The 27055-nt window shown below is 40.3% G+C and overlaps 1 protein-coding gene across 3 annotated transcripts in view; it reads right to left on the reverse strand.

Moving 5' to 3' along the window:
• Positions 1 to 27055, reverse strand: part of zfhx4 (zinc finger homeobox 4) — an 81698-nt gene that overhangs the window by 25971 nt on the left and 28672 nt on the right. For all 3 annotated transcript variants that reach the window (XM_077624675.1, XM_077624677.1, XM_077624676.1), the window contains exon 6: positions 12943 to 13177. In XM_077624675.1, coding sequence (XP_077480801.1) covers positions 12943 to 13177 — 235 coding nt within the window. The remainder of the gene's footprint in view (positions 1 to 12942; positions 13178 to 27055) is intronic.

The raw sequence follows: 27055 nt of genomic DNA on the forward strand, positions 1-27055 counted from the left end.
AAGAATAAAATGGAGAACAGCAAGCTAAATGCAGCAAACAGTTATTTAAATAATCATACTCTGAAAATCAAAGAATACCGTAATTACTCGAATATAACACGCAGGTTTTTGCAAAATAATTAATTCCAATAGTTGGGGGTGCGTGTTATAATCAAAAACTAATTTTTTTTTTTTTTTTTTTTTTTTGTGTCTTGTTACATGGCCCTTAGCCTGGTGCTTTTTCTTGCCAAATAAATTGAATTGAAATTGAATTGAATAAAATAAATTACAAATTTTCGATCGAAAAAAGCATTGTCAAACTCACTTTGACGCACGGATTTTACGTCATCTCGTAGAGCCGACGCACGGATTTTTACGTCATCTCGTGAAGCCGAGACCACCACTGCCCCCCTCTAGCCTCGTACCCGTCTCAGTTCACCCTCTCTCAGTTCAGTGTTATAATCAATAACTAAAATAAATTACAAATTTTCGATCGAAAAAAGCATTGTCAAACTCACTTTGACGCACGGATTTTACGTCATCTCGTAAAGCCAATCGGATGATGTGTTGTGGGAGGAAGAGGAAGTGGATGAAGGAAGCGTGGACGTTGATAGGATTCTCAACGAAGAGATGTATGAGAGGACAGACAAAGAGAGAGAGGAACTTTTCATTTGAAGGATTCTAATGAATAAATTTGTTTGAACAAAACAATCGTGAAATGAAGAAAAAAAGGTAAGATTTCTGATTTTCGTCAGCGGGAAATTTTAGGTGCGCACTATATTCGAGTACTGCGTTTTTCCAGATTTTTTTGGCCCAAAGTTATACCTGCGTGTTATTTTCGAGTGCGCGTTATATTCGAGTAATTACGGTAACTTGTTTACAAAACTCTTTATTTTACTCTAAATCAATACCACATCCAGTAAAGTATCACTTTTGAGAAACAGAAATGCTACATGAGTTATGTAAAATATGGTACACAGTATATATAGATTTTGATCTTTTTTGACTATGTAACACTATTAAATCAAATAGTTAAGAAACCTAAATATCATTATAATATAATTAGAGAGTAGTTCACATTTTCCAAGCAAAACAGGCATCATTGTTTGGTATACAGAGACATCTCGCTACTTTGCGCTTCGGTTATCGCTGCTCACTGAATCGCTGATTTTTTTCTCGGGATTTTTTTTTATTTTTTAGTTTTTTTATTCCTTCATTCATTCAAAAGGGTTTTGGGGTTGCTGGAGCCTAACCTAACTGTCTTCAGGCGAAAGGCAGGCTACACCCTAGACTGGTCGCCAGTCAGTGATAGGGCACACAGAGAGACAAACAACCATCCGCACTCCCAAAAATGCCGCCGCCTGCAGGAATCGAGCCAGCGTCTGCCTGCAACGAAGTCAGGCGAGTGAACCGCTACACCAGGAGAAGGCTTTTTTTTCATAATTTTTTTAAGTTCATGAAAATGTGAAAATCCACGCTGAAACTCGCAATCGGAAGCAACTCCCCTGTCTTCCGCTTGCTGCTAGGACTCAGTACTAAAGAATTTTTTTTTATTTTATCATTTATTTTTTAATAGGGGTGACCCTACTTCGCGGATTTTCACCTTTCGCAGGGGGTTCTTATTCCCCATTAACCGTGATAATCGCGGTGTTACTGTAATTACAATCACATTTTGAGAAGCGGAAAGACAAAGTGTTGTTCTTTTCCTTCCTTATTAGCGCTTTTGATGACTGGACATGGAAGTATTGACTCCCCTTGAAACCTTAAACAAAAACAAGGGAAAACTGGAGCGTGGAGTGTATGTTGAAAGAAAAAAAAATCTATATTCAAATGAGTCTATTGATTTATAATTAAGTCTTAATTAAAGCAGGGTTTGGACAGTCAAACTCCGCTGTCACAATAGCTGAGAAAGGAGATAGGAGAAAATTATTGATACACTCTAACAGCGGTGGTCGCCCAGACATTGACATTTTGCGGTGCCTTTAGTATGCTTAGAGGATTTAAATGAACAGGCAATTGAGGAAACACACTCTCCTGTGCACCTGCATTCACAAATCCACACACACTTAAGTGAACTACAAAGGATAATTAACCTTCATCGGAGAAAAGTCAGAGCTGGCTTATCTGCAAACTGAACCATGTGTGTTGTTGTGTGTGTGCTCGTGAGATGTAATTACATTATTAGGTGAGGAGCTGATTGACTTCAGGTGGGACGCTAAGGGGGAGGCAGGACTAAATATGTTGCGATCCGTGTGTGTGTGTGGAGGACACATTTATTGGTGACTCAGGTGCTTGCAGCATTTTTTTAGCGGCATCTCACAACATGTCCCCACGGGGCTAATCAGGTATCTGGAACCTTTTGTTTTGGGAGCTCATTGATGGATGAAATCTTTATCAGTGCTATTGATCAAGGAAGGGTGCAATGGTCCTAAACTGTCTGTCTCACAGCCTGCCTGCTCCATCTCTAACAAGATTGCCAGGGCCAAGTATATCAGTTAACATTTAATCAATGGCAGCTTAAGACACTGGGACGCTGGGACAGAGGCCCACCGCTTCAAGCCTTCTGCCCCAAACCTTTAAAAGAAAATCTGTGCGAGTGAGGTAGGAGTCCGGCAAATGATTACAAGGGATTGGGCCAGGTAGCTCACACGTCTAATGGGGATAATGGTGTTTCTGTCTGTCTGTTACTTGAGTACAGTACACGTATGTGCTGCCTTGTCAATACACTGTAATATGTCCAAAACAAAAGAAGGAATACAGAATTGCAATGCAATATGAAATATAGGGATTTTTTTTCATTATCAAATCACAACTTAATTTACAAGAGGCCATACATTGTATGGGTTTGTGTTTTTGGAAATGTCTGATGAGGAAACCCCCTCATTTTGTCCAAAGCCTTGGAGATTCCCACCACCGAAAATCAATGTTTGTGAGAGAGTGTGTGTGTGTGTCTCAGGGTTTTGTAAGACAAATCTCTCCACCGCGCGTCGCTTTAGTGCTATTGAACCAGGTTTCGATCACTTGGCCGCTGTGAATAATACAAGGGAGGCTACTTGCTCATTTACAGTGCAGTACTCTTGCAGCCATGCATGCATGTGCGCGTGACAAGAGGGTTCCTTTCTAAATTCTTTCTGAATTCGAAAAGGCAGTTCGCCGACATTCTTCCACTTGGCCTTCTTAATCTTATTTCACAAATAGGAACTCCCACATTGATATTGTCCCATGGAGTGTATGTGCCACATTTGCATGTGTGCACCCGCGATTGTATGTGCATGTATGGTGGAGGATCTTCCTGTTGACAGAAAGAGCTTAACTCAAGCGGACAGCTCTGTGGCCTCACTTTGACACAACCTGAGTCATTGTTACATGCAACTGGCACAGAGTGGGATATTTCCATAAAAAAAAAAAACAATTAGAGATAAAGATGAAAAACAAATAGATGAATGTACTCGTCTTCATGTCCTCAGGTATGTGAAGCATGGACATTAACAAACAGGAAGCTACAGAGCAATTATTTTGATTATAAATTATGAGAGTTCTGAGTTGCTGCTAATTAAACTGTAAAATGCGGAGTGACACAAACCATATTACTTTAATGGTGTCCTATAGCTGATGTAGCCGTAGGGGACAATACAAACGCAATTGTTTAATGCCCCTGTCTATGAACAACATCTCATCTTTGGCCATAACCATCCCTGTCATCACTTCCGAGGCAATTAAACAAAACATCACTTCCTATTTCCTTTCATCGTCATGTTTTATCTCATCCACTTGTTCTTTTCTTTTTTTACAAGCAGGGAGGGTTCCTCTTTCGTTTCTCCTCTCCCACTTGGCATTTCTTCCTCCTTTCCCATGCGACTCCAAACAGGGTTTCAATTTCAGCATGCTGATTGTCTCATTGCCGAGTCCATGCATGTCTAACACTCACTGGCACTCTTGGGACTGGCCTCTTTGACTCCCACATGATTCTGTTGGGTGTGTGTGTGTTGGGGTGTGTGTGCAAAGAGGTGATGAGGTTGCAAAATGCCTATTACATTGAGAGTTTGGTCCCTCTTACACTGGAGAGAATTCTCTGGTGCCTAAAGAGCAGAAAATTGCAATGCTCTTCTTCCTCAATCCCCATTAACCTGTGTTTGGAAACAAAGCACTAGCGTAGTTGTGTGTGCACGACTGTGTGTTTCCGGGCATTTAAATGCAGTCTTCAGATTTTTAGGAGTAATACAAAATATGGTGATATTTTGTCAACAATAGTCTCATAAAGTTATTAAAAAGCTTCTTCACGACCATCAAGGTATATTGATTGAGTCTAATGTGCAAAAAAAATGCACATATGCAGAAACATGTATGAAAGACTAAAATCATTTCCCTTTTCTCAGGGAGTACCAATTGATAGCAAAGTAAAATTGGACCTTGTAGTCAAACTTCTCACTTTTGATAAAGCATTTTTTCTAATGTTTTGGATTGAAATCCCCACAGTTCAAAGTTTAACGCTGCATTCAACAAACATGAATCGGGCCAAGCTCAATGAAATTAAAGTATTGTAGTTGAACAAAAAAAGTGATATTTATTATCCAAGGTTGTTAACGTTTCGTTAAAGTTCAAACTAATTTGATGCGTAAGCGGCAAGGTGCATAAGTTTACTATATGTAAAGTACTGCAAGAAATATTAATGCACAATACGATGATATTCTCTCTCAACCCTATTCTTTGTTACATGTCACACCTATTCATTTTTCAGATCTGTATACTAAATGAAATGTTTCCTCTTTTTCAGTCCTCCCTTCTGTCCCTCATTATAAAGAGCAAACGAGGAGATGTCATCTGATGAAGAAATTGGATGAATCCAAGGAGGCATATTTGTTTAATTTGCACAAAGACATCCTACATCAAAGTCAAGACCCTGGATCATTCTGCGGATTTTTATTTTCCTTTTTCCTCCCTCCATCCTCTTCTGATTCAATGTCACATTTTTCTGTCTCTATTTCCACAGTGTTATTAGTACATGATAAAAGCAAAAAAGGGATGTCATGATACAGGACCCCCGGTAAGCATTAAGAGGTGGGAGAGAAAACAAAAGAGAATGAAGGAGTGGGTGCGGAGGGGGCAGGTGGGGTGGCAAAGATGAAAGAGATTTTGTCTGGAAATGATTGCGCACAAGGCATTGATTCTGAGCTTTAATCTCACACCGGGCGCTCAAATTTCCTATTAGGGAGATGAAGAAAGAAGGAGAGAGAGATAGAGAGAGAGAGAGTGAGAGTGAGAGAGAGAGAGAAAATGTGTAAGAGAGAGATGTTGTCATATACTATAGGTAGGAGGAGAAAGTTGGCAAGATTTAACATTTGTCAGAGAAAAAAAATATCCCATATCTTGACACTTATTTGGCAATAATCTTGGTTCTGTACATTATGTTTTAGCAAGTATAGAGTGCAACACCCATGTCCATTGTTAATGTATAACAGAGTAACACACACACAAACCCGCGCACAACAAGCCATTGACAGGCGCTATTGCTGCAAAGCTTCCTCTAGTTAGTGACGATTAGTCTGAGCTATAGGTAATCAATAATCTCTATCATTTCCATACCTTCCGCTGATGGATGAGGTAAGCAAAGGGAGAAGCGTGAGGAAAGAGGGGGGTGACAGAAATTGTTCCTGACAATACGAACTTATCATGTGAATCTGCATGTGTGTGTGTGAGAGAGAGAGGGCCCTTGTGTGTCAGCCGCCTCCGATGTCCATCTGCGAACTGTATCTTCGCCGTCTCAGATTAGCGGCTGCTTGGACCAAGCCTGAGCATTGCCTGGTTACCGTGGCTCCGGCCCCACACAGGGCCCCTCCCATCACCTGATTGTTTGTCTTAATGCTGTGTGACACAGCCCATTGTTTTGTCCATCTGTGGTTAAGAGTCAATGGACAGAGGGTGCATGAGGGAATCAGGGGTAGAAAAGAATGGAGGTGAAGATTGATGAAAGAAAGAAGTGCAGGGGCTGAAAAAGTAGGGTGGTGGAGGGGAAAAAAAGATAAAACCAAATAAAACGAAGCAGATTCTAGTTGAAAGAAGCCGAAAATAAGAATTCTTCTTCAAAGGTTGACTTCATATTCAACACTTCCCGTTGGTCCATATGGACTTTTTTGTGACATCACAAACATATGAGACATCCTCTCCAAAAGGTTTAAGTCATATTTAGTATGCGTCCTCAGAGCACTACGGCTTTGTATTGTAAATAAGGCTAATGTGGCATTGGGCAGGTATGCTAATTCAGATAATCAGTGCAATTTTTGCAAATTATAACTGTCAGTGTAGCAGGGCACAGAATCCTTGGCGGAAAACATGAGGGAACAATTTAGCACGGGTAATACCCCTCTACCAAAGAGCTGCCTCCACTCAAAGAAAAACAATCGGGCCGAGCTTTGACCGCCCCACCACCCCCCGCCACACCATTTCAAAAATAGTTTATGGGGAACCAGACTCATTTCTTCAGTCAGGCTCTCTACAGTATGTGCACACACAAACCGCACAGTAATTATCATTTGCTTGCATGGAATAATTCAAAAATGACCACACTGCCTTAGAGAGTTTGGTTTGGGGGAATTTGGAGGTAAATTACTGCTTGCCCTAAATATATTAATAATACATCCATTCTGCAGTAGACTGTGGCCTATTCTGTTTTGGCTAATTCATCATTTAATTTGATTACCTTTAACGTAGGGCAGAATGTACCAGTATTTTTAGTCAACCTATTGTGTAAAACTCTTAAGAAAAATGGTATTTAACAACCCAAATAAAAGAACTAAAAAAGATAATAAGTGGTTACAATTATTTTAGGACCATTTATGGCAGGGGTAGGGAAGCTATGGCTCGGGAGCCACATGTGGCTCTTTTGATGGGTGCATATGGCTCGGAGCTAAAATATGGAAACCGGTGGTAAGAGAGCCGAGTCCCAAACGCACCAATAGGAACGTCACGTCGGCACTGTGGCATTGATTTTTTTCATTAGAGTATTATGCATCCATTCTGTCATTGATATTCATTGATTAGCAACAGCTTAACAATGTTATCAAAATAATTCAGAGACTTTTTGTACTTTAAAAGTGGTAAAATGACAAAAAAAATTGCATTTTCATGTATTTTGACTTTTAAATTGTGGGTATGGCTCTCAAGGAATTACATTTGAAAATAGGAATTGTTTATGGCTCTCTCTTTCAAAAAGGTTCCCGACCCCTGATTTATGGGATGGCTTTTCATTGTTTTGATGTACAGGTGATATAGAAAAAAAATATAATGGTTTTATTGTGGTTTTAATTTGTAGTGGTGTTTATTCTGAGATGCGTATTGTTGATTTAGCAAACACAACAAATTTATTATTAAACTAATTTCACTTGTGTATTGTCAGACTGCACTAATGTGTGTGGCCAATGTATAAAAGAAGCATGCTGTAGAAGTTGGTAATTCAATGAAATGGCAACTAGTTGAAATGTGGCCTTCAATGCCAACCATAGCAAATGTGCGTGCGTCTCTCTGTGTGTGAACGAGCACGCGTGGATTGCATCCGTTCTTTCGCTTCTTCGACCATCCGTGAATGTTTGTGTGATGGCCGCAAATTACGGAGAAGAAACCTGGAAATAGACTCAGTCTCTGAAGAGGGACCCTCAAGAAAATAAAAGACAACCACTGGAATGGCAAAACCATCCCCAGCGAACAAAAAAAAAAGGATAAAGGAGTCAAAGTGAGAGAGACAAAGCAAAAATGCCTCAAACACATCTTGATGTCATCGCACACATACAAAATGATCTGGTATTTTTTATGCTGAAAATCAAGTGATCACACACTGTTGTTGCAAATGTGCACACATCTTGGTGATGCGAGGATTCATCATGGAACAAACTTCCCATACAAGTCTGCCACATCTCCATCCATTTACAAGCACATCGAGGGATAATAAGTGTCCATTAGGCTCATTTTAGCCTACAGCCGCCGGGAAAGTGGTTAACGCGGTGAGAACAATTTTCAACCAAAGATGTCCCAGAGCTTAATCATTCACTAGAAAACATATGCAGTGCAATCACACACATACACAAATGTAATAGTAAATGTAAACTATTTTTGGTCTACAAGTTAGAAGACGTTTTCTGTTTAAAAGGACTCAGACAAAGGAGTTTCTTTCCCTCCTTGTTTAATGCATGTAGTGTGGTGATGGTGGGGGCTTGTAGGCGGAGGTGCTGCTGGTGGGGGGTTGGGGGCTATGGATGACAGGCCTGGTTCTCAAAAGTAATTACCTCCAAGAGATCCCATCTACCATCCTTTTTTATGGAGGACAGGGGGAAGAAAAGAAGAAACAAGTATGCAAGGGAAATAAAAGTGTGCCCTTGTGTTTCTGCTTGATCTGACTTATGAGAAGCTTTACACATGATGGTCACAGGGTTTGCTAATGGGGACGACACACTCGCATGCATACACACCACATTACATTATGGTGGAGACAGAGGTACAGCTAGAGTAAGAAATCGCTTGAGCAAAATCTCTCAATTTGAGATTTTCTCCACAAGTTTAAAATGCCATCAAGCTGTCATATTCATTCACTTTTTCTGGATGGACTTGATTAAACAAATCAATTTTGGGAATGATTTAATTATGGAATGGAGAAGCGCACACACAAAAAGATCTAATTCCTTTTAACAACTTTTGGACGACCCTCAAAGCAAAATGGCCTCGAAAGTCCTTCCACGCTGAAGGCCAATCCATTTAGGCTAATTCCTATGATGCAAACTGTCTTTTTAACCTCCTTTGAATCAACTCAACTATCTGTAACAGGTTTAATTGTGCACACAGTAGCGCAATTTATCACAGGAATCCGACACAGAAGACTTTTTGTTTGTGAGAAAAACTACTAAAGGGATCATGGGAGAGTGCAGTAACCAGGATGGAAATTTGACTGCGCACCTTTGACAAACTATGGTGAAAATTGAGATGGACTAAATAGGGATTTTGTATTTTAAGGACATATATTTTATTAAAAAAAAATTGGAAACTATGTGAGTTAAATTAAATGAGATTTGAGATTAAAATATCATTGACTTGGGGAGAAGGGGTGCATTTTAGGGTCTCCTCCTGATTCATTTATTTTAAATGGATATTTTTGTAATCATATTATTTTCAAGTATTAATTTCTCATTTTTTTGATTGTGTCCCAGAATCAGTTCATTAAATCATTCATTTTCTGAACCGCTTTATCCACACAAGTGTCGTGGGGGGTGCTGGTGCCTATCCCAGCTGAGTTTTGGGAACGAGGCGAGAGACACCCTGAATCGGTTGCCAGCTGATCGCGGGGTACGAGGAAACAGACAACCATTCACGCTCACACTCTAGGGGCAATCTAACCAGCCTACCATGCATGTCTTTGGAATGTGGGAGGAAACCGGAGTACCCGAGGGAAACCCACACGGGAGAACATGCAAACTCCAGACAGGTGGACCGACTTGGATTTGAAACCAGGACCCCAGAACTGTAAGGTCGACGCGCTAACAACTAAGCCACCCTCAGAATCGGTTTATTTAGAAATAAAATGTTTTAGCACTGGATCATTTCATATTTTAAAGTCCAGATATAATATGCCCTCCAAATTCTTAAATGACCTTTCACCTTTCAAACTATAAAATAAAACTATGCAATGAGGCAAAGCGACACGGTAACAAAATAAACCCAGGAGAAGTGTTGCTTGCGTACGCCTGTCAAAACACCTCCTCCCTTATGTTGCAGCTCCGCAGTGCTGTACCCTTAATTAGGCCATAAAATCAGCACCCAAATTGTTTAATGAAAGCCATTCACATGAACATAAAGTCTGGAGCATTAGGACCCTTATTCCCAAATGGGCCTGTAATTATCTGGCTCAGTGCCAGGTCCCGGGTTTAAGAGAAAGATACCGGTCAGCACTTAATCTTTTTCATACTGCTCTCTAATGAACCGAAAGTGCTCGAGTCAGGAGTTGTAGCCCCAGAAAAATAATAGCATGCACATACATACGGACGAATACTGGCTCTTTAAAGGGACCAATGGCTGGAAATGGTTCCTATTCTGGAGTCGTTTCACTCAAAGGAGGTTGGGAAAAGTGTTCTAAGATTCCTAAAATCTCAATCCTTCATCTTTACTAACCATTTCAGACATGCTTCCAATTTTGTTGGCTTCATTTAAGAAGGGTTGCTTTGACCCAGTTCAAACACGAAGCTGACTGAGTACATGAAGACATTGTTTGTGAAACAAATACAATACGTTAACTTGGGCCATACAAACGGTTAACTGTTGTGGTCATGCAATAGCTGCTGTAGGCTAAAATTCCCTATTTGGATCATTGACTATCAAAGGATGGAACTCTGGTTGGCAAAAAAATGTAGTATCTGCTTTCTATCCTGATGCCCGAAAATATATACTGGCCAAAAGGAGGGACAGAGGGGAAAATAAGCAAAAAGTGATTTGGATGCTGCCAGCTTTCATTTATAAATTTCAGTAGTTCCCCCATGGAAATTCCCAATGTGGAGTCAGCGTATAAAAGGACAGACACATTGACAAATATGCTCCATTTGAGAAGATGTTTTAGATTAGGTGCAGCAATTATTTATTGTTTTTACAAATGTCATTTGTCCACACAAAGATTAGGATGTAGGTGGAAATTTGGAATCTAAAATATGAGATTGAAAGATTTGATGAGAAAGTGGTGTTGAAGAGCAGTGCATGAGCAGCAAATCTTACAGAAATGTGATCTGTGTGTAATTAAAACCAAAGTTACAGCAGTAATGAGTGTCCGTGTCAGGGTGGGGAGCGTATGGTCAAACAGGACACTGTGGGAAGCACATGTTCACAAACACACACACTCTCACGAGTGTCAGGCCAAGTATTATGCTAGAATGCTATTGAAAGTATGGTACTCTCAGCCCCCTGCCCCACCCGCTTATTCAGGTCAAGTAAAGCAAAAACAAGTAAAGCGCTCATTTTCTCCCCCTACAGCATTAACAGAAGGATGACTAAATAATGGACCCTGACTCTTCTGGTTTAAATTACACCATGAGACCCCACTCTCCTCACCCACCCCTCATTTTACACCCTCACCAGTCATCAAACTCCAACTCAAAGAAAAACGATTAATCTTTCTTTTCTTTTCTTTTTGTGTTCTCTCTGAATGTTTTACAGTTCTGTTACACTTATTAGCTGCTGGCAGTACGGAGACCCTTAAATGAAAGCCAAATTACTTTGGTCATGAGAAAGGAAATGAAAGCTCACTCCAGGGAGAGGCTGCATATGTGTGTGTGTGATATATATATATATATATATATATATATATATGTGTGTGTGTGTGTATATATATATATATATATATATATATATATATATATATATATATATATATATATATATATATATATATATATATATATATATATATATATGTATATGAGTGTATGTGTTGGGGGTTGATTGTAAGTTTGCACAGGCTGCAAGATCCTCCCAAGGTGAAATTTCATGAGCTGCCTGCCTGCCTGGGATGTCCCTGTGCACGCAGCGTGTGTTTGTGGGAGATATAAGCACGGCAGCCTAATAGGAACAGTATGCTCATTTTGGAGAGATTAGGAGGGAAGGACGGCTCTGTATCGGGAGACGTGATGTGGATAAGAAGGCCAAAGGCGAGAGGGAGGGAAACAGATTTGACAGGGTGTAGAGGGAGTGGTGCGCGAAAGAAGAGATAGTGGGACTGCTAGGGACCAAAGTAAGTTGGGTGTAATTATAGCCAAGGGCAATCACAGTGGGAAAAATATCATAAGTGGAAAAATAATGCAATCATTTTTTGCAGGTTCCAGGCAGAGAAAGTCTACATGCATGTACATGACAACTAACATCCTTATTTGGTTAAATAAATACCTTCTTTTATAACAATTTCTGCATATATGCCTGAAATTTTAGGTGGCGATAATTACATTCACAAATCATAAAGTAAATAAAATTTAACAACCATATTTTCTTAATGATAAGTCACACTTTTTTTCATCGTTTTCATGGAACAGTGACTTATATTCAGGAGGGATTTTAATTTATGTTATACATATTTTTCACCCTAACAGCCACAAAGAGAGCCCTCTAAACATGTACTCTACTTCTAGTTGGAGGGTTCAGAAGTGAGAATGAAAATTAAGACTTTCATTGATTTTTGGGGGGAGATTTGGAGTGAGATAGCCCGTTCACCATTTTATTGTTATTAGTCTTACGCAGTGTTTCCCAACTACTGTGACAGTCAGGTGTTTCGCAGAAAACTGCCAAGTAATCATATATTGTAACATTACGAGAGAAAACTGTAATATTAGAAGATTCAAATACGACAAACAATAAAATCGTATTGAAATATTACGAGATTACATTTATAATAAAAAGGATCATAATGGTTTTGTTGCCTTTTTGAAGGTAACATGAAACGGAAGTTGTTTGGGTTCAACTTTTGGTGACGTAAAGTCTGTGTGACCACAAAAGTCATACATTTACAGGAATTGGTACATTACTTATTTTTTTACATCTCGTGAATCGTAAATTCTTCGGGGTTCGCTAACTTTTGGTGATGTAAGGTCAGTTGGAAAAATTAGATATTGAAATACGTTCTTTGACTCCTGTTGATTAAACTTTTGTGAGAATGACTTGATTTTGTAAATATAGGTGACAGAGTTTTAAATCAGAAGATTTTCAGATAGTGTGGTGTCTTGCAAATAGTGTGCCACAGCTCAAAAACAGTTGGCAAACACTGCTCTAATGCTCTATGTTTTTGGTCTCCAATTAAATAAAATACATCCACAAATGTGATTTATACTCCGGTATGGCTTATGTTTTTTTTCTCCTTACATTGTGCATTTTCTGGTTGGTGCAATAAAAATATGATACTGTATGTCCTTAACACAAGGTTAAGAAAAAGAGGTAATGAACAGCACAGACCTTGGCTGGAAGGACATTCTTTGACGTGGAATAGCTCATGGAGGCTGAATCCATCTTCATCACCTCTCAGGCCATGCTGGTGCAGTTGGAGCTTCCTCAGGCCTTCATTCTGCAAGTGCCTGGCAGAGCGGGCATGCTGCACCAGGTTGAGGCGAGCCTTGGTGGAGTAGTCGCACAGCGTGCAGTGATAAACGTAAGACTCAGGGCTGTAGGCGCTGTCCAGCTTGTGCAAATGCTGTTATAGAGAAAGGGAAGCACAGAATGTTTCTTTTAAAGTGTCTTCAATCACAAAAAATAAAATCTGGGGGAACATCAATGAAAAAATTTGACTAAATCGAGCCTGCATCATTTACCACTTAACTACCATTAAAACTTTTTGTTCAGCTCTGGTTCCAATGATCTAAAGCCCAGAAATCCCACATCCCTGGCTTCAAATAAGCCAGATACATAAATGGATAATATCCCAGCCACATTGTCTATTTTTTCCAGCTTTATGTTAATTAGACTATTGCGTGTGAGCTGAAGCAACCCTAATAAAGGGGGAAAATGCTAAAAGCCACTTTTATTTTTGTCTTTAATTTCCCGTTTTATGAAAGCATCATGCATCGGTTCCAGGAATAATTTTATCTCTGATGAAATATCAGATTATGATAAAATGGAAAAGAAAAACAGCTGTGTTCATGCACACACTGGGTGTCATTAATTGGACAGGTCTGAGGTGATGTGCAGACTCAGCACATAGAAAAAGTCAAAATAAGGGGCTGAGAGGGGAAAGCTGTTTTCCTGTGAACATTCACATTGTCCAACCCCATTCATTGTTGCCAGCTGCAGGGGTTTCTCATTCAACGTGTGCTGTCAGTTAGTTGCGAGCCTGCATATCCACTTAATGGCACTGCAGCCATGCAAAGCCACCCCCTACATCTTGCCTTGCCCTCAGCGCCTGCATGTGCAAAAGCTCACAAACATGCGCAGCACAGCAACCCGACCAACTCCAACCCCACACCCACCCCTTGGTCTATAGCGACCCACCTTGTCCTGCTCTCATACACCCGGTCAAGCCGACCATGTCGAGTGCGCCTCTGTTGTTGCTGCCGGGCTAATGAACAATGCACAAAAACAAAAGAGCAGCCCAAGCTTTTATCATCTGAACCTCTATGGTGGGAGGGGGATAGTGTGCTTGCATAGATGCCAGGCAAAGTTTATCATTTCTTTCATAAAGAAAGGATGAGCGCGGTGTAATGCGTCCATTGTTCTTTCCTGCAACACCCAAACAATACTGCGGTAAACAGGTGGAGGCAATATTGTGGCTCAGGGTATATGTGGTGGAGGTGTGTGGCTTGTAACGCCCCCATCCCTTCTTCCATCTTTGACAAACTGGGATTAGCAACTTAGCTACAGCTGCAAACACATCCTTTCTTCATTCTTTTTCTTTCTTTTGTCAGAAATCTGACCAGGTTTTTCTCATGAGGCGGTGGGACGTCCCTGCGCAGTCAGAGGCCCTTTCAGAAGCCTTAAGTTTTAATTAAGTCCGAGTTGTCAGAGGAAAGCTCCCCTAGACCAGAGCTCAGGGCCATTAATTACTGCTATCTTTGTTTCTCTGTGAAAAGAGGCCTCCCTCACACTCTTTCCCCCCTTTGCTCTCTTTTTTTCTGCACTTCTTTTCTTTTTTGCCCTCCTGTGAAGGAGACATCTAAGCTGCAGTTATTCTACATACATGTGCCCTTGGATATAAACATGCATATATAAAAAACACATTTTTACCGTTTGACGTCTTTACACTGAAACAGTTTTCGTGATAGCTTTTTTACTGATGCCAATCATTAAGTTCTGGCCTGTTATAATGGGCTCACATAATCACACCATATGCTAAACAGCGTACAAAAGGGCCCCTATAGATCCTCCACATCTTTCATTCTGTCATCAATCATTAGTACTTCAGTGTAAAAACAATGGCACCTTTCACCGTGCCTTCTTTTTGTACTTGATTCACTCGGAATTTGAACTCAGCTCCTTATTCTGTTCATAAATTGGAGCTAGCTACAATGAATACAAGTCCTTAGCGGTGAATAGCAAACTGGCACTCGAACAAGGCCTTGGTTTTGTCCAGTGACAACAATAGCAAAAGAAGACTGCATGTAAATGTGACAAAGCCTGCGCTCTTTTTCTAAGCCTAAAAGCCTCCAGCCACTGATATCTCTACGAGGAAGAGTGAGCTTCCACTGAAGTCATCCTAGACTGGTTTTCAAATGTTTCTCCTGGCAAAACCACTCAGGTAATTGAACTGGTTGGAAATTAAAACGCTCATTCAAATCAACAGCGGCCCCAAAATTGCTTGACACGGTTCATGATTTTGACTTATTTGCTTTTAAGGATATGAAGCTTCAGTCAGACAGAGTTGAATGATACACTTGGGGTTGAATCAGGCTGCCAGCTAGGTTTAGACCTAATATTAATTCTCTCACCATCAGCACATTCCAGAGGGTTTGTTTAAGACCTAAACTAGAGGGCTGTCTGTCGGTCGCTCTGGCACTCGACAGGCGTGCTGGAGATCGCAGGCCAAAATATCCATGATTTATGAATGTTTAAAGGAGCACTTTGACTTCTGCCAGGCTTGGGCTGTGTAATGCATATGCACAAACACAATGTTCCAGCTCCTGGGTTTGTGCTTGTGTATGTGATTTAAATGTGGATATAATTGAAATGAACCTGCTCTCAGGAGACATTAGTAGAATTTTTTTTTCCCAATTAAAAGGAACCTGGCATTTTTGATTATTGTATGATAGAAGGGATAATTCACTGTATATTTCCCAGAAAAGTTGTTAACATAGCAATTAGATACTATTAATGTCAAAATATTACCCATCTTGATAGGTTTTTTTGTGAGGCAAGACTGGCCATAACAATGCTGTTAAACAAAATTCCACGAAATAAAAAAAACTGTCCTGTAGCACTTGTTTATTTTGCAATTTTCTAACAAATTCTCAGGAGAGCCCTTTGAATTAACACGTATAAGCATTAGTGCCATGTTATTGTCTCTGTGTGTCCACATAATTACAAAAACACTCACAAATCCTTGTAGCTTATGGCACCTCATCACAGTGCCTGGTGGTGGTTAATTGTTGCAAATTAGTGTTTGGCAAACAACCAAATAAGCTAACATTCCCAGTGGGCCAATCAAGCTCATAAACAGTCCCCTTGTCATGAGTAGACCATAATGTAATATGTACACCTTTTTGGATGTTGGTGGATGTGCGCACTTAGATCCCCCAATTCCCTCACATAGAATGAAAATTGCCACACGGGGGACTTACTGTTTATTTGTCAAAAACACAACGTTGTCACTCTTGTCCATAAAACACACACACACAAACTGGGAGAGGGCGGAGGAGAGTTAATTTGACAGGTGTGGGAAGCTCCCTTGTGGAGCTTTTGCATGTGTGTGTGCAGTGTGAGGAAAGGCTGACAGAGGACTACATTCATTATTCTGAATGAGATGTTTACAAAACACCTTTCTGGGACACACAAGTGCACACACCCCAGTGCTCACACGCTTGGTTTGCGGGGAAGGGGAAGCGGACGTGCTGCATCATATTCATTTGTTCTGTCTGTGGTGGCAAAGCTGTCTCATTAACTGAATTCTTAATAAGGCACGGCAAAACATCTCTGAAAAAAAAACTTCTTTTATCCTTCGCCTTGCGTCTGTGTGCGTGTATGTTTATGCATCAGTCATTTCCAGAGCACTTTTTAGTTTCATTTTACCTATGTTTTTCTCTGCCTGTATAATTTCCATGGTGGGACTCCCTTTTTAGTCTTTGCCTCTGATTGTGAGTGTAAACTTGTAACAAGAAAAATATTTCAAAAGGGGTAGGCTCGCAAAATTCCTTCGTAAACCATATGACAAATGAGGATTTGGAGCAAAAACATCACTCTTTCCTGTCATTAAGTGCAAAAGCAGACCACTAATGAACACATTCTGCCACTGTAGCTATGTCTTAATAACCACTATGTGAGTGTCAAACCAAGTGCATACATGCTTTCATATTTTAAGAACCAGCATGTGTGTCCGTTGATGGGACGGGGGGCACATATGCAAATGTGTCTCATCAGGCTGCGACAAGAAAAAAAACTCTTATTTCGTCTTTTGATTTAGTGGCTAAACTTGTGGAGCGTCACCAGCTTCCGGCGTTATCCCTTGGGCCCCCTGGAGCCATCTGAGACAAAAACAGCCCCGCTTGGCCCAGCAAACAACAAAAGCGTGTTTTGTTCCTTGAAAGTATTTTAAACACATACCAGCACTGCCTGGAAGGCTGCCAAGTGTAGAATTCCAACCTGTGCTACCATCTCCGAAACGCGTTTCTGCCTACCACCGCTCAGCCCGCAGGACAAAAGCAAGTGAATAGTGAGCTCACTGCTGATGAATCTGAGGGGCTAAAAAAAGAAACTGAAGGCTCAGGTACGTGGCACCTTCTGCCGTTAGCGAGACTAGCAAATGTAAAGGGCATGAAAAGGCACATTTTAAGTCAGATACAAGAACATTTTTAGGTAAAAAAGTTTTCATTCTCGAGTTTATGACAAGGTTGGCTCATGGGATATTCAGTACACTGCACATGCATAATTAACGCAGAATAAGTGAGAAACCAATGAGTTTTATAAGGCCACATTATTAATTACCATCTCACACTGCCTCGAAACCACGTATCTTCCATTGACTTTGATTTAAAGACAACAGAAGCATCAACACACTCAAGACAATACCCACATGTATTCTTATTTTTGACAAAATGGCCACAATCTTGGCTAATGAACATCTTTTAAGAGCTGCCATTGTAACTTAACACTTGCTCAGCTGGGTAGGGTGCAGCTGCCTGCGAGCCTGAACAGGATAAGCATGAATCGATAGCATTGGAGTTATTGTAGAAAAGTAATCAATGAATCCAAACGTGTTCAATTGAATGAATTTGCATTGGGCTAGTTTTAGGAATAGCTAGGTAGCTAATCTGCAGGGAAAACCTTCAAGCAGTCTACCAACAAAAAGCCCACATCTATGTTTGGCATAGCAATAAATTATGGAAGTTGGCCAATTATATATATATATATATATATATATATATATATATATATATATATATATATATATATATATATACATACACATATATATATGTATGTATATATATAATATATATGTATATATATATTATATATGTATATATTATATATATGTATATATATATATATATATATATATATATATATATATATATATATATATATATATATATATATATATATATATATATATATATATATATTCATTTCTTGCTGATCTTCACAAGATTCCAGTACATAAAGTCTAAGAAAAATATTTCTTCAAGCTAAATTACTTCTCCTGTGTCTCAGTCCTGGCTGATGACCGCCCCATGTAATCACAGCTCTGAGGCCGTCCACGAGGTGCATGAAGGCCCGTGGGCGAGCTTAGCTTAGGTCACCCAGTAATAATAAGCATCCATTGCATAAAGGCTGCCAAGGCAAATAAATGAATTATCACACTGAGTCTTTCATATAAAGCATACTGCAATCCGTCTCCTCGTATGCATTCTCCCTCCCTCGTTCTCTCCATTCTGCCTTTACTCCTTGCTACTTGTCAGCAGACACAATGAGGACAAAAAGGCGATAAAGCTTTGGGAAAAAATAATATAACTCCCCAGGCCTACCGACCGGATTTCCTTTTCTCTAACTTCCACACACATGCATACATTTTACACTGCTGCAGTAGTGATGTAAGTAAATCTGACATATGGGCCAAAGGTCAATCTGAAGTTCACAGCTTCCTGACCTTCTTGCCCCCCTTTCTTGGAAAAAAAACACTTCAGTCTCCCGAGCTCTCATTTTTTTTCCTCTCCCTTTTACACAAGCATATCCCCTCCTCCTACACCCTCACACACACACACACACACACACACTTACACCCACTACCCTCACAAAAGGAGGAGACAAACAGCCTTGCTAAGGATTTACATGATCCATTTCTTCTGGTTTTAGTCAATGAAGCCTAGTCACACATATTTTACATTGTACTGAGCCAGCAGTTGGGAATAACAGACTCAAAGAAACACAGACCCCAGAAGAGGGCTTACTTACATAAGTTCATATGTGGTTGTGTGTTAGGTGTCTTAAAAGCCAGTTCTCTTTCACCCCCACCCAAATGGATGAGTATTTACATTAGCATTAGATTTAGACAGCAAGGCTCAGCCACTTATTCCTTATTAGCTATCCTGACCTTAACCCATTAAGGTCTAAAACAGGGGTCTCGAACTCAATTTACCTGGGGGCCGCTAGAGGCCGAGTCTGGGTGAGACTGGGCCGCATCAGGATTTCCACAAGAAAAGCACTGATAAAACTTTCCAACGTTATCAAATATCTTTATTTTTTAACAAAAAATAATGAATTAAATAAATTAACTTAAAGATGAATAAAAAATAAATCAATCAGTAATATAAAACCAAATAATACTAATGAGCATACAGTAGATATACACTGGCTGGCTAAGTAGAGAAAATGAATTATTTTTATTCCGTTTCAAATGTCTGTATTAACAGCTCTTTAACCTTTAACTTTCTGAACTTGAATGGAACATTGAACATGAAATATTCTGAACACGGCTTCTTTTGCCTACTCCTTGCTGCTAGAGACCTGGCAGCGCTTCTTCTCACATAGTCACATTTGGCTTGAGGGAGGAAGCAGTGGAGACCCTCAGTAGAGCTTGAAGATGCTCATCAGTAAGTCTGGACCTGTACTTGGACTTATTGAAGTTCAAGGTGGAGAAGAGCTTCTCACACAAGTATGTGCTCCCAAAAAGGCACATGGTCCGCTTGAACCTTCGGGAAAGTTCAGGGAAGCTGGGGGTCAACTCTCTCAAAAATTGCCCAAGCTTGTCTGCTTCTCCACTCACCTCCCTGAACTTGGCTTTGAGTGCAGAGTTGCACTGCAGGTCAATGAGCTCCATTTGAAGCTCAGGAGGGGCATCTTGCACATCAAAGGAGAAGGGGTCCGCAAAAATTTGAAATGTGGCTTTGTGTGTCTTGAAGTCTGCAAATCTGTGATCAAATTCCTCCTGTAGCTTCGAAATGGCCTCAACATACTTCTCACCACTGAATGGTGTGCCTGCATCCACGAGAGCCTTGCATGCTGGGAAATGGCAAAGGTTTGTCTGAGAGAGCTGGGCTTTCCATAACACAAGTTTAGTGCAGAATGCTCTCACGTTGTCATAGACAGCACTGACAAGTTGCCCCTGGCCTTGTAGCTTCTTGTTCAGTACATTAAGCTCATGTGTGATATCAACAAGAAAAGCCAAGTCCATGAGCCATTTGGGATCACTTAGCACAGGATCAATCAACTCACAAACGGCGTAGCTAGCTTTGACTGCTGCATTACTGTCTTTGGTAGCCTTCTTGAAGAGATCCTGTTGCCTCAGAAGACGTGTTTTAAGACTGGCAACCTGGTTGGCTCTCTCATCTCCCTGGTATTTTTCGTACTCCTCAGCATGTCTCGTAGTACAATTACGTTTCAAATTGTATTCCTTGTGCACCGCAACTTTTTCAGTGTAAATGAGACACGTCGGGGTGCCCCTGTGTTCAACAAAGAAATATTGCACTCCCCACTTTTCTTGAAACTGTCTGTGCTCATCACCGACCTTTCTCTTCACGGCAGGCTTTGAAAGAGACATCTCTGGGGCTCTGTAATATGTTTTTCCACTTGGAATGAGTCTCGGGTTGATCTTTCACATTCAGTCGCGCGGGTTTGTGGCGTATGTGCACTTTCGCTCTCCGTTTCAATCGCGGAGATGGCTACAGACACTGACACAGGCTGGATCACGGATCATAGCGCCTCATTCAGTTCTATGCTGAGAGCAGCGGAGGAGTGTGCGCGCCGAGCGGAGTGATCGGCCTCACGGCTTCTCCTCCGCCCAGCTGATTGGAGGAATGAATGAGTGAGTGAGCGAGGCACTGGACAGCCCGGCCGATGTCCCGCCCTCCAGAGCCGTATACCTCACCGTGATTGGTTCATTCAGCTCCGAACCAAAGTTCCCTCTAATTTTTTGTTGGTCTGAGCAGAAAGACAACCTCCCTGAGCGCACTGAGTACCAGTGTGAGCGACATCATCGGTACTCGGATGATTCGCCTAAAGACGTTTCGCCGACGGACGTTTGACAGACGGGCAGGTCGCCGAATGGACGTTCCACCGAACGTTGATTCGGCCGAACGGAGGTTTCGCCGAAACGGGATTCGAACGCTCGCCCCGCCGGATCGTGTGTGTACAAGTTTTTCAACCTCGGCCCGCGGGCCATATACGGCCCGTTAGGATTTTTAATCTGGCCCGCCGCCGGTGTTGTCCAAATTATAGTAAAAATCAATGTTCGTCTACCATCAATGGCAGTCCGGGAATAAGCACTCTTGGGCAGGCAGATGTAGCAGAACCGAGCCGTAAAATGACAGCAATCTGGTCAAATCCATCCTAAAACAGCATTTAATGATTAAATACAAATACTGGATGATATCGCGATGGAGGCAAAAAAACGTCTATAGACGTCCATTCGCCAAACGGCTCAAAATGCTCTCAAATTCGGTCAAATCCAGCTGAAAACAGCGTTTAATGATTAAATACAAATACTAGTATTTGTATTTAATCATTAAACTAACAAATACTAGTACGACCTGTCCGTCTGTCAAACGTCCGTCGGCGAAACGTCTTTAGGCGAATCATCCGGTCACGACATCATCATTGCTCGCTATCGGCACACCAGTATCACACCTGCCACAAGCAGGTGCATGTCAATGTTCCCTCTAATTTTTCATGTAAAACATGCTGTAAAACAAGAAAAACATGAGTGGACAGAGCTACTGCCACTGGCTGCCACTTAAACGGCGCCATCATGGGGAAAGGGGTAAAAAAAAATAATAATAAAAAAAAATAATAATAAAAAAAAAAAAAAAAAAAAATTAAAAAAAAAAAAAAATCGATCTTTCATATTAGGACGGGGGCCGCAAATTATCGTCCCGCGGGCCGCAGTTGGCCCGCGGGCCGCAAGTTTGAGACCCCTGGTCTAAAAGAGCTCGCTTGTCTCCATTGTTGCGAGGTGACTCTGACCAGACCGCACCATATCCCAAAACCGTCTTTTTGACATTTTTCTCTTCTTACAATAGAACAGAGACCATGAAGATCAGAATGTTTGAAATGCTAAATGCTCAGGTATTTTTTTTTCTCAATTCTATGGAAGACGGAGATATTCTACACTAATGCTTATATGGTCTTGAGTAGGGTCAACCATTTTTCAGTTTTACTTTAATGCAAAGATGCTATGGGAGAAAATCAAGGAAAGGCCCAATTGATTGGAAGGATCTTTGTGAATTATTAAGAAAAACAAAATAAAATGAATGGAAATCTGGGGCTTTGGCTAATTGATTGGTACCATCAAAGAGGTTTGTACTACACAGATGTTATATTTATCTAAAACTGAAAGAGAAGGAAAAATATTTTGACCCTGAGGGGCTGCATTTTTAAAAACAATTTCACGTTTGGTTGTCTTTGTGCTCTTCATGAATTCTGGTTTAAAAGAATCAATCAATTAGCAATAGATAAGAGGAATGGTCTATACACATGGCAAACCAAACTAATTTATTAATTTGTAAAAACAAAGTGAGAAACTACAAGAGTTGAAAACAAAAGGACATAAGGACGAAGAGGAGAAAATCATAGGGAAGAATCTAGACAAGCGTAGTCGGGCTCAAATCACTAATTACACATTCCTGCGCCTGTGAAGGGAGTATTGTTTTCCAGTTAGCTCCTACCCTGTCAGATGGTTTCACTTAGCAAAAAACAAAAGGTACAGGGAAAAAAACTCATCTAATACCGAGTCCTGCTAATGAAAGAAATGTGAGAAATTATCCTTCAGTTGGATCCTCGTGAGAAATTTGGTGGTGATTACAGAACAAAGGGAATTCATTTTAAAACTGTCAGTAAATTTCAGACTGTGTGTCTCTTTTCTTAAAGAAGTGCAGTAATTAAATGAGGCACTTGTCATGTAGCCACAGTCTGCACATGACATATTTGAAACATATCCTTCTATGTTTCATAAAAGCTATGGTTTGGCTTGCTTTACAGGTGATAGGGAACAAGGCACAATTGATCATTCCCGTCTGTCTTAGAGGGTCCAACCATTAGCCTCCATACTTTATACAGAAATAGAGACTGTTTGTCTCCAAGCGCATATAGATAACGTCTGGAACTGGCACGTGACTTAAACTCAATCAAGCGTAGTTTCAACAAAATGATTTGTTCTTTCTACCACAAGAAACCAGGCATATGCTTTCCTAACAAATGTAGAGGTGGCCACTGTGGTAGTGGAGCGAGTATGATAATAGCAGCGGCACCATAAGGTAGAGTTGCCTGGCTGGTGGTGTTTGCCCAGACTCTGGCAGGGTAAAGGAAGGATATTGTTTTTCCCTTGAAAAAAACTCAGCCGTAGTGCACATACCAGCGTCCACTCAACATACCAATGAACTCTTTGAAGATTACTCAAATGTTTGCCTTTGTTCCCCACCAACCCCCAACCGCCCAGTCTGTTAGCCCTAACCTAGACTCTTGCTTGACTGAGGAGGAATATTTAAAAAAAAGGGCAGGGGATGCACCGCAATTAAAAAGGAAACTGTCAGGAAATCAAGCAATAGTGAAGCACAAAGTTTGTGCAATCGAACTTACTCCACAGATATGGAAGACATGTTGCAGTGATAATTTGGGCCTATTGTGGGGCAACTAGTGATTGATGGATAATCGGTCGGACCGATTATCGGGTTGATATTTGGGCATTTGACGTATATTGGTATACTTTCTTTTTAATCTGACCAGCCAATATGAAAAAATCAATTTAAAACTGGGTTATTTTGGCTCAGATGCGGCTGCGCTTTACTCTCTCCTGCCAGCTCTCTTCACTTTAACATAAACAACTAGCTGCTCGTTAAGTTGAGGGCTTTATGTTGTTGCGGCTGCTATGCTTCAATTTGTAGTGCCCTTTATTGGTGAGAAACACACACACACACCAGCACCTACACACATTTAATCCCTTAATTAACCCTCTGTTATATATATATATATATATATATATATATATATATATATATATATATATATATATATATATATATATATATATATATATATATATATATATATATATATATATATATATATATATATATATATATATATATATAGCGTCCACCTGGCCACGTGTCACACCCCTTGCCCGTGATACAAACTATTTGGTTGTTGCTGTTTTTTTCCCCTATTTTTTGGGGGGGGGGGGTCCCAACCTTACTTTTCAGACCACATGATTCATAATATTGTTTGCCCATTGATTTTGGACTTCTTGCTTTCCAGAAATTGAGTGTTACTTTGATTCAAATCTGTTCATTTTCAATTTATTTAATTAACTATCTTATGTGATTTAGGCATTTTTTTCAATTTGGGAATATTTTTTTTGTATATAATATCACAATCTCCTCTGTTGTTCCCCTGCATTTTTATTTGCCTGACTCAAAGTCGTCAAACCCTTATATCCTGCTAAAATGTCTGTGAGAACAAAACTAGACAACCATCTTTTTTTCAACTTCATTTAAAACAATCCAACATTCAATAAAATTAATTTTACAAGTGAGTTATCCAGTGGGTTAGTTTAAATTAATGTGCAGAAAACTCCCACATCATCCAAAGCACATTAATCCCAAACAAGTAAGTGGGCTTTCTATCAGGTCTATTTCAAAGCATTAGGGATTACCCCGCAGAACCTAAGCAGCTTGAACTCAGAGGAGGTCAGGAGCATTGTGCTGATGGTCGGAAGATAGGGGGCCACTGGGTAAAGGTGGGTGGACAGCAGGCTGGTTCTTCTTGCCCCTCCTTCGCTGGCCCACCAACACCATTCCTCTAGCCTTCTAGCTCTCTTTTGAGTCCTATCTCTCTTTCCTACCATATAATCGAATATCTCCCACTACTTATCTATTCACTGAACACCTAATGGTTAAAAATCAATTAGAGGTGGAATTCTGAAATGCCTAATACTGGACCACATGCTGATAATGACAGAGAGCGAGAGAGAGACTTGGGACCGGTCCAAGGGAGGCACAATTACCTCCAAATCAATTGATTATTGATCTAGTAGTTGTGTTGTAGAGTATTTCAGCTCAACTTTGTCTACATCAATATCTTATGATTTCAAGAGGAGAGAAAAATATGGAGGGATAAGGATCTGAACACCAATATAAAGAAATTATACAACAAACCTAAATGTCACTAATTGTTCATTCCATCAAAGTATTATTCTTCACAAAGCTTGCCTTCTTCAGAAAATTATACCTTGCCTGAGGAAGGGCAAGCGCTCTACGAAGAAAGAGGGGCAACTGCATGACTGACTTATGAATCAATATATATGGTCTATTCTGGTACAGTAATGTAACACAATTTTAGTTACACAGAGGAGTTAAGGGAGCCCTTCCTTTGGAGTACAAAACAGGTAGATACCTAAAGAGTTCTAGTACTGAGAAAAACACTGTTTTTGTATTTTGCTCCATCATTTACCAAGGCGCCACAGTAACTGGCGGGATAGCACGACGTTGACGCCTCACAATTCTGAGATTTATTATCCAGGGCTCAGGTCTTCCTGTGTGGAGTTTGCCCGTTCTCATCATGCCTTTAAGAGTTTCCTCCGTGCATCACATCCCAAAAACATGCAATGTAGTTTAAATGAAGAATCCAAATTCTCCATAGGTATGGGTATATGTATAAGTATACATTGTTTTGTTGCCTCTTTGCGCCTTGAGATATGCTGGCAACCAGTCTAGGGACTACTGCACTTGTGAGGTTAAGCGGTAACAAAGATGGATTAATGGAATGATTTACGATGGCTGCCAGTTATTGCTAGACCAACCAAACAGTGGTAGAAAAAATGCGAACTAGGATGTGCCATTGCAAACTGAGCTGAAATTAAATTGTGGAAAAATGGTTATCTATAATCATTATAAAGCGTGATTTATGGGTGTGTTAGTGTGTGTGTGTGTGTGTATGTTAAGATTCACTCGCTATGTTTGTCCAAACCGTGCAACGTAGAGAGTTAAAAAAATTTAAGGTGGCCAGAAACGGCTGTCGGATCCTAATAGACGAGTGATAGAATTTCTTCATCTTCTCTAAGTGTGTAAACTCAATCTTTTATTTGTTAAACAACCATTTTTCAAAAGATATTTTTTTTCATAGCGGAATAATTTGGCTTCGCCGGTCCGCCCTGCTTGTTAACACTAAACTTGACTTGCAATTCCACATGTCAAAAAAGACTACACATACCATACACATACTGTATAAACTCATGTGTACTAAAGATCTGCTAACCATCTGGTTCAAGTCTGGGATGGAGAAACACTTATTAATATCGAAGAGGATTATTGAAGGATAAAAGCTGTCTACTCAAGCTCTCAAAGCCAGAGTGTACACATACACACAAACCCACAGACACACACAAGCACCTGCATTTACGCTTTAATTAGCCCAAAAACCTCCCCCACTTCACCAAAACCTCTCATAGATATCCATTGTAATGGTGGCAGGTGAAAGGCAAGACAGTTTGAACCATTTATAAGACATGGGATGAGGACGTTAAAATGAGGGGACAGAAAGTGAGGCCAGTTGAGTGACAGGGTTGCATCATGACAGGACGCAGTGGTCATTCGGTGAACACTGTTCAGAGAAGAATAACAACTATTTGACTCAATGGGAGACAAGGGTGCAGTGATCAAGTTTAAGTGGGAAGACTTCATAATGGAGATATAGGTTGAGCTAAAGAGTTAACAGTGGATATAAGTAGACCTCAGTGAATATATGCAATACAATGCTCCTGTATGAGTATAGGCAAGAGACTGAGCCATAAATGGTGTCATGCAATTTAAATTGATCTCTCTCTTTACTATTCCTGACACAATCGGTCTTATGCTAATTTACAGGAGTCAATCTCCTGTCTATTTCCTCATCACACTGGTCTATATGACAGTCTGATCATTTAGGCTGCATATAT

Source organism: Stigmatopora argus, chromosome 17 (assembly GCF_051989625.1).
Source record: "Stigmatopora argus isolate UIUO_Sarg chromosome 17, RoL_Sarg_1.0, whole genome shotgun sequence".
Taxonomy (NCBI): domain Eukaryota; kingdom Metazoa; phylum Chordata; class Actinopteri; order Syngnathiformes; family Syngnathidae; genus Stigmatopora; species Stigmatopora argus.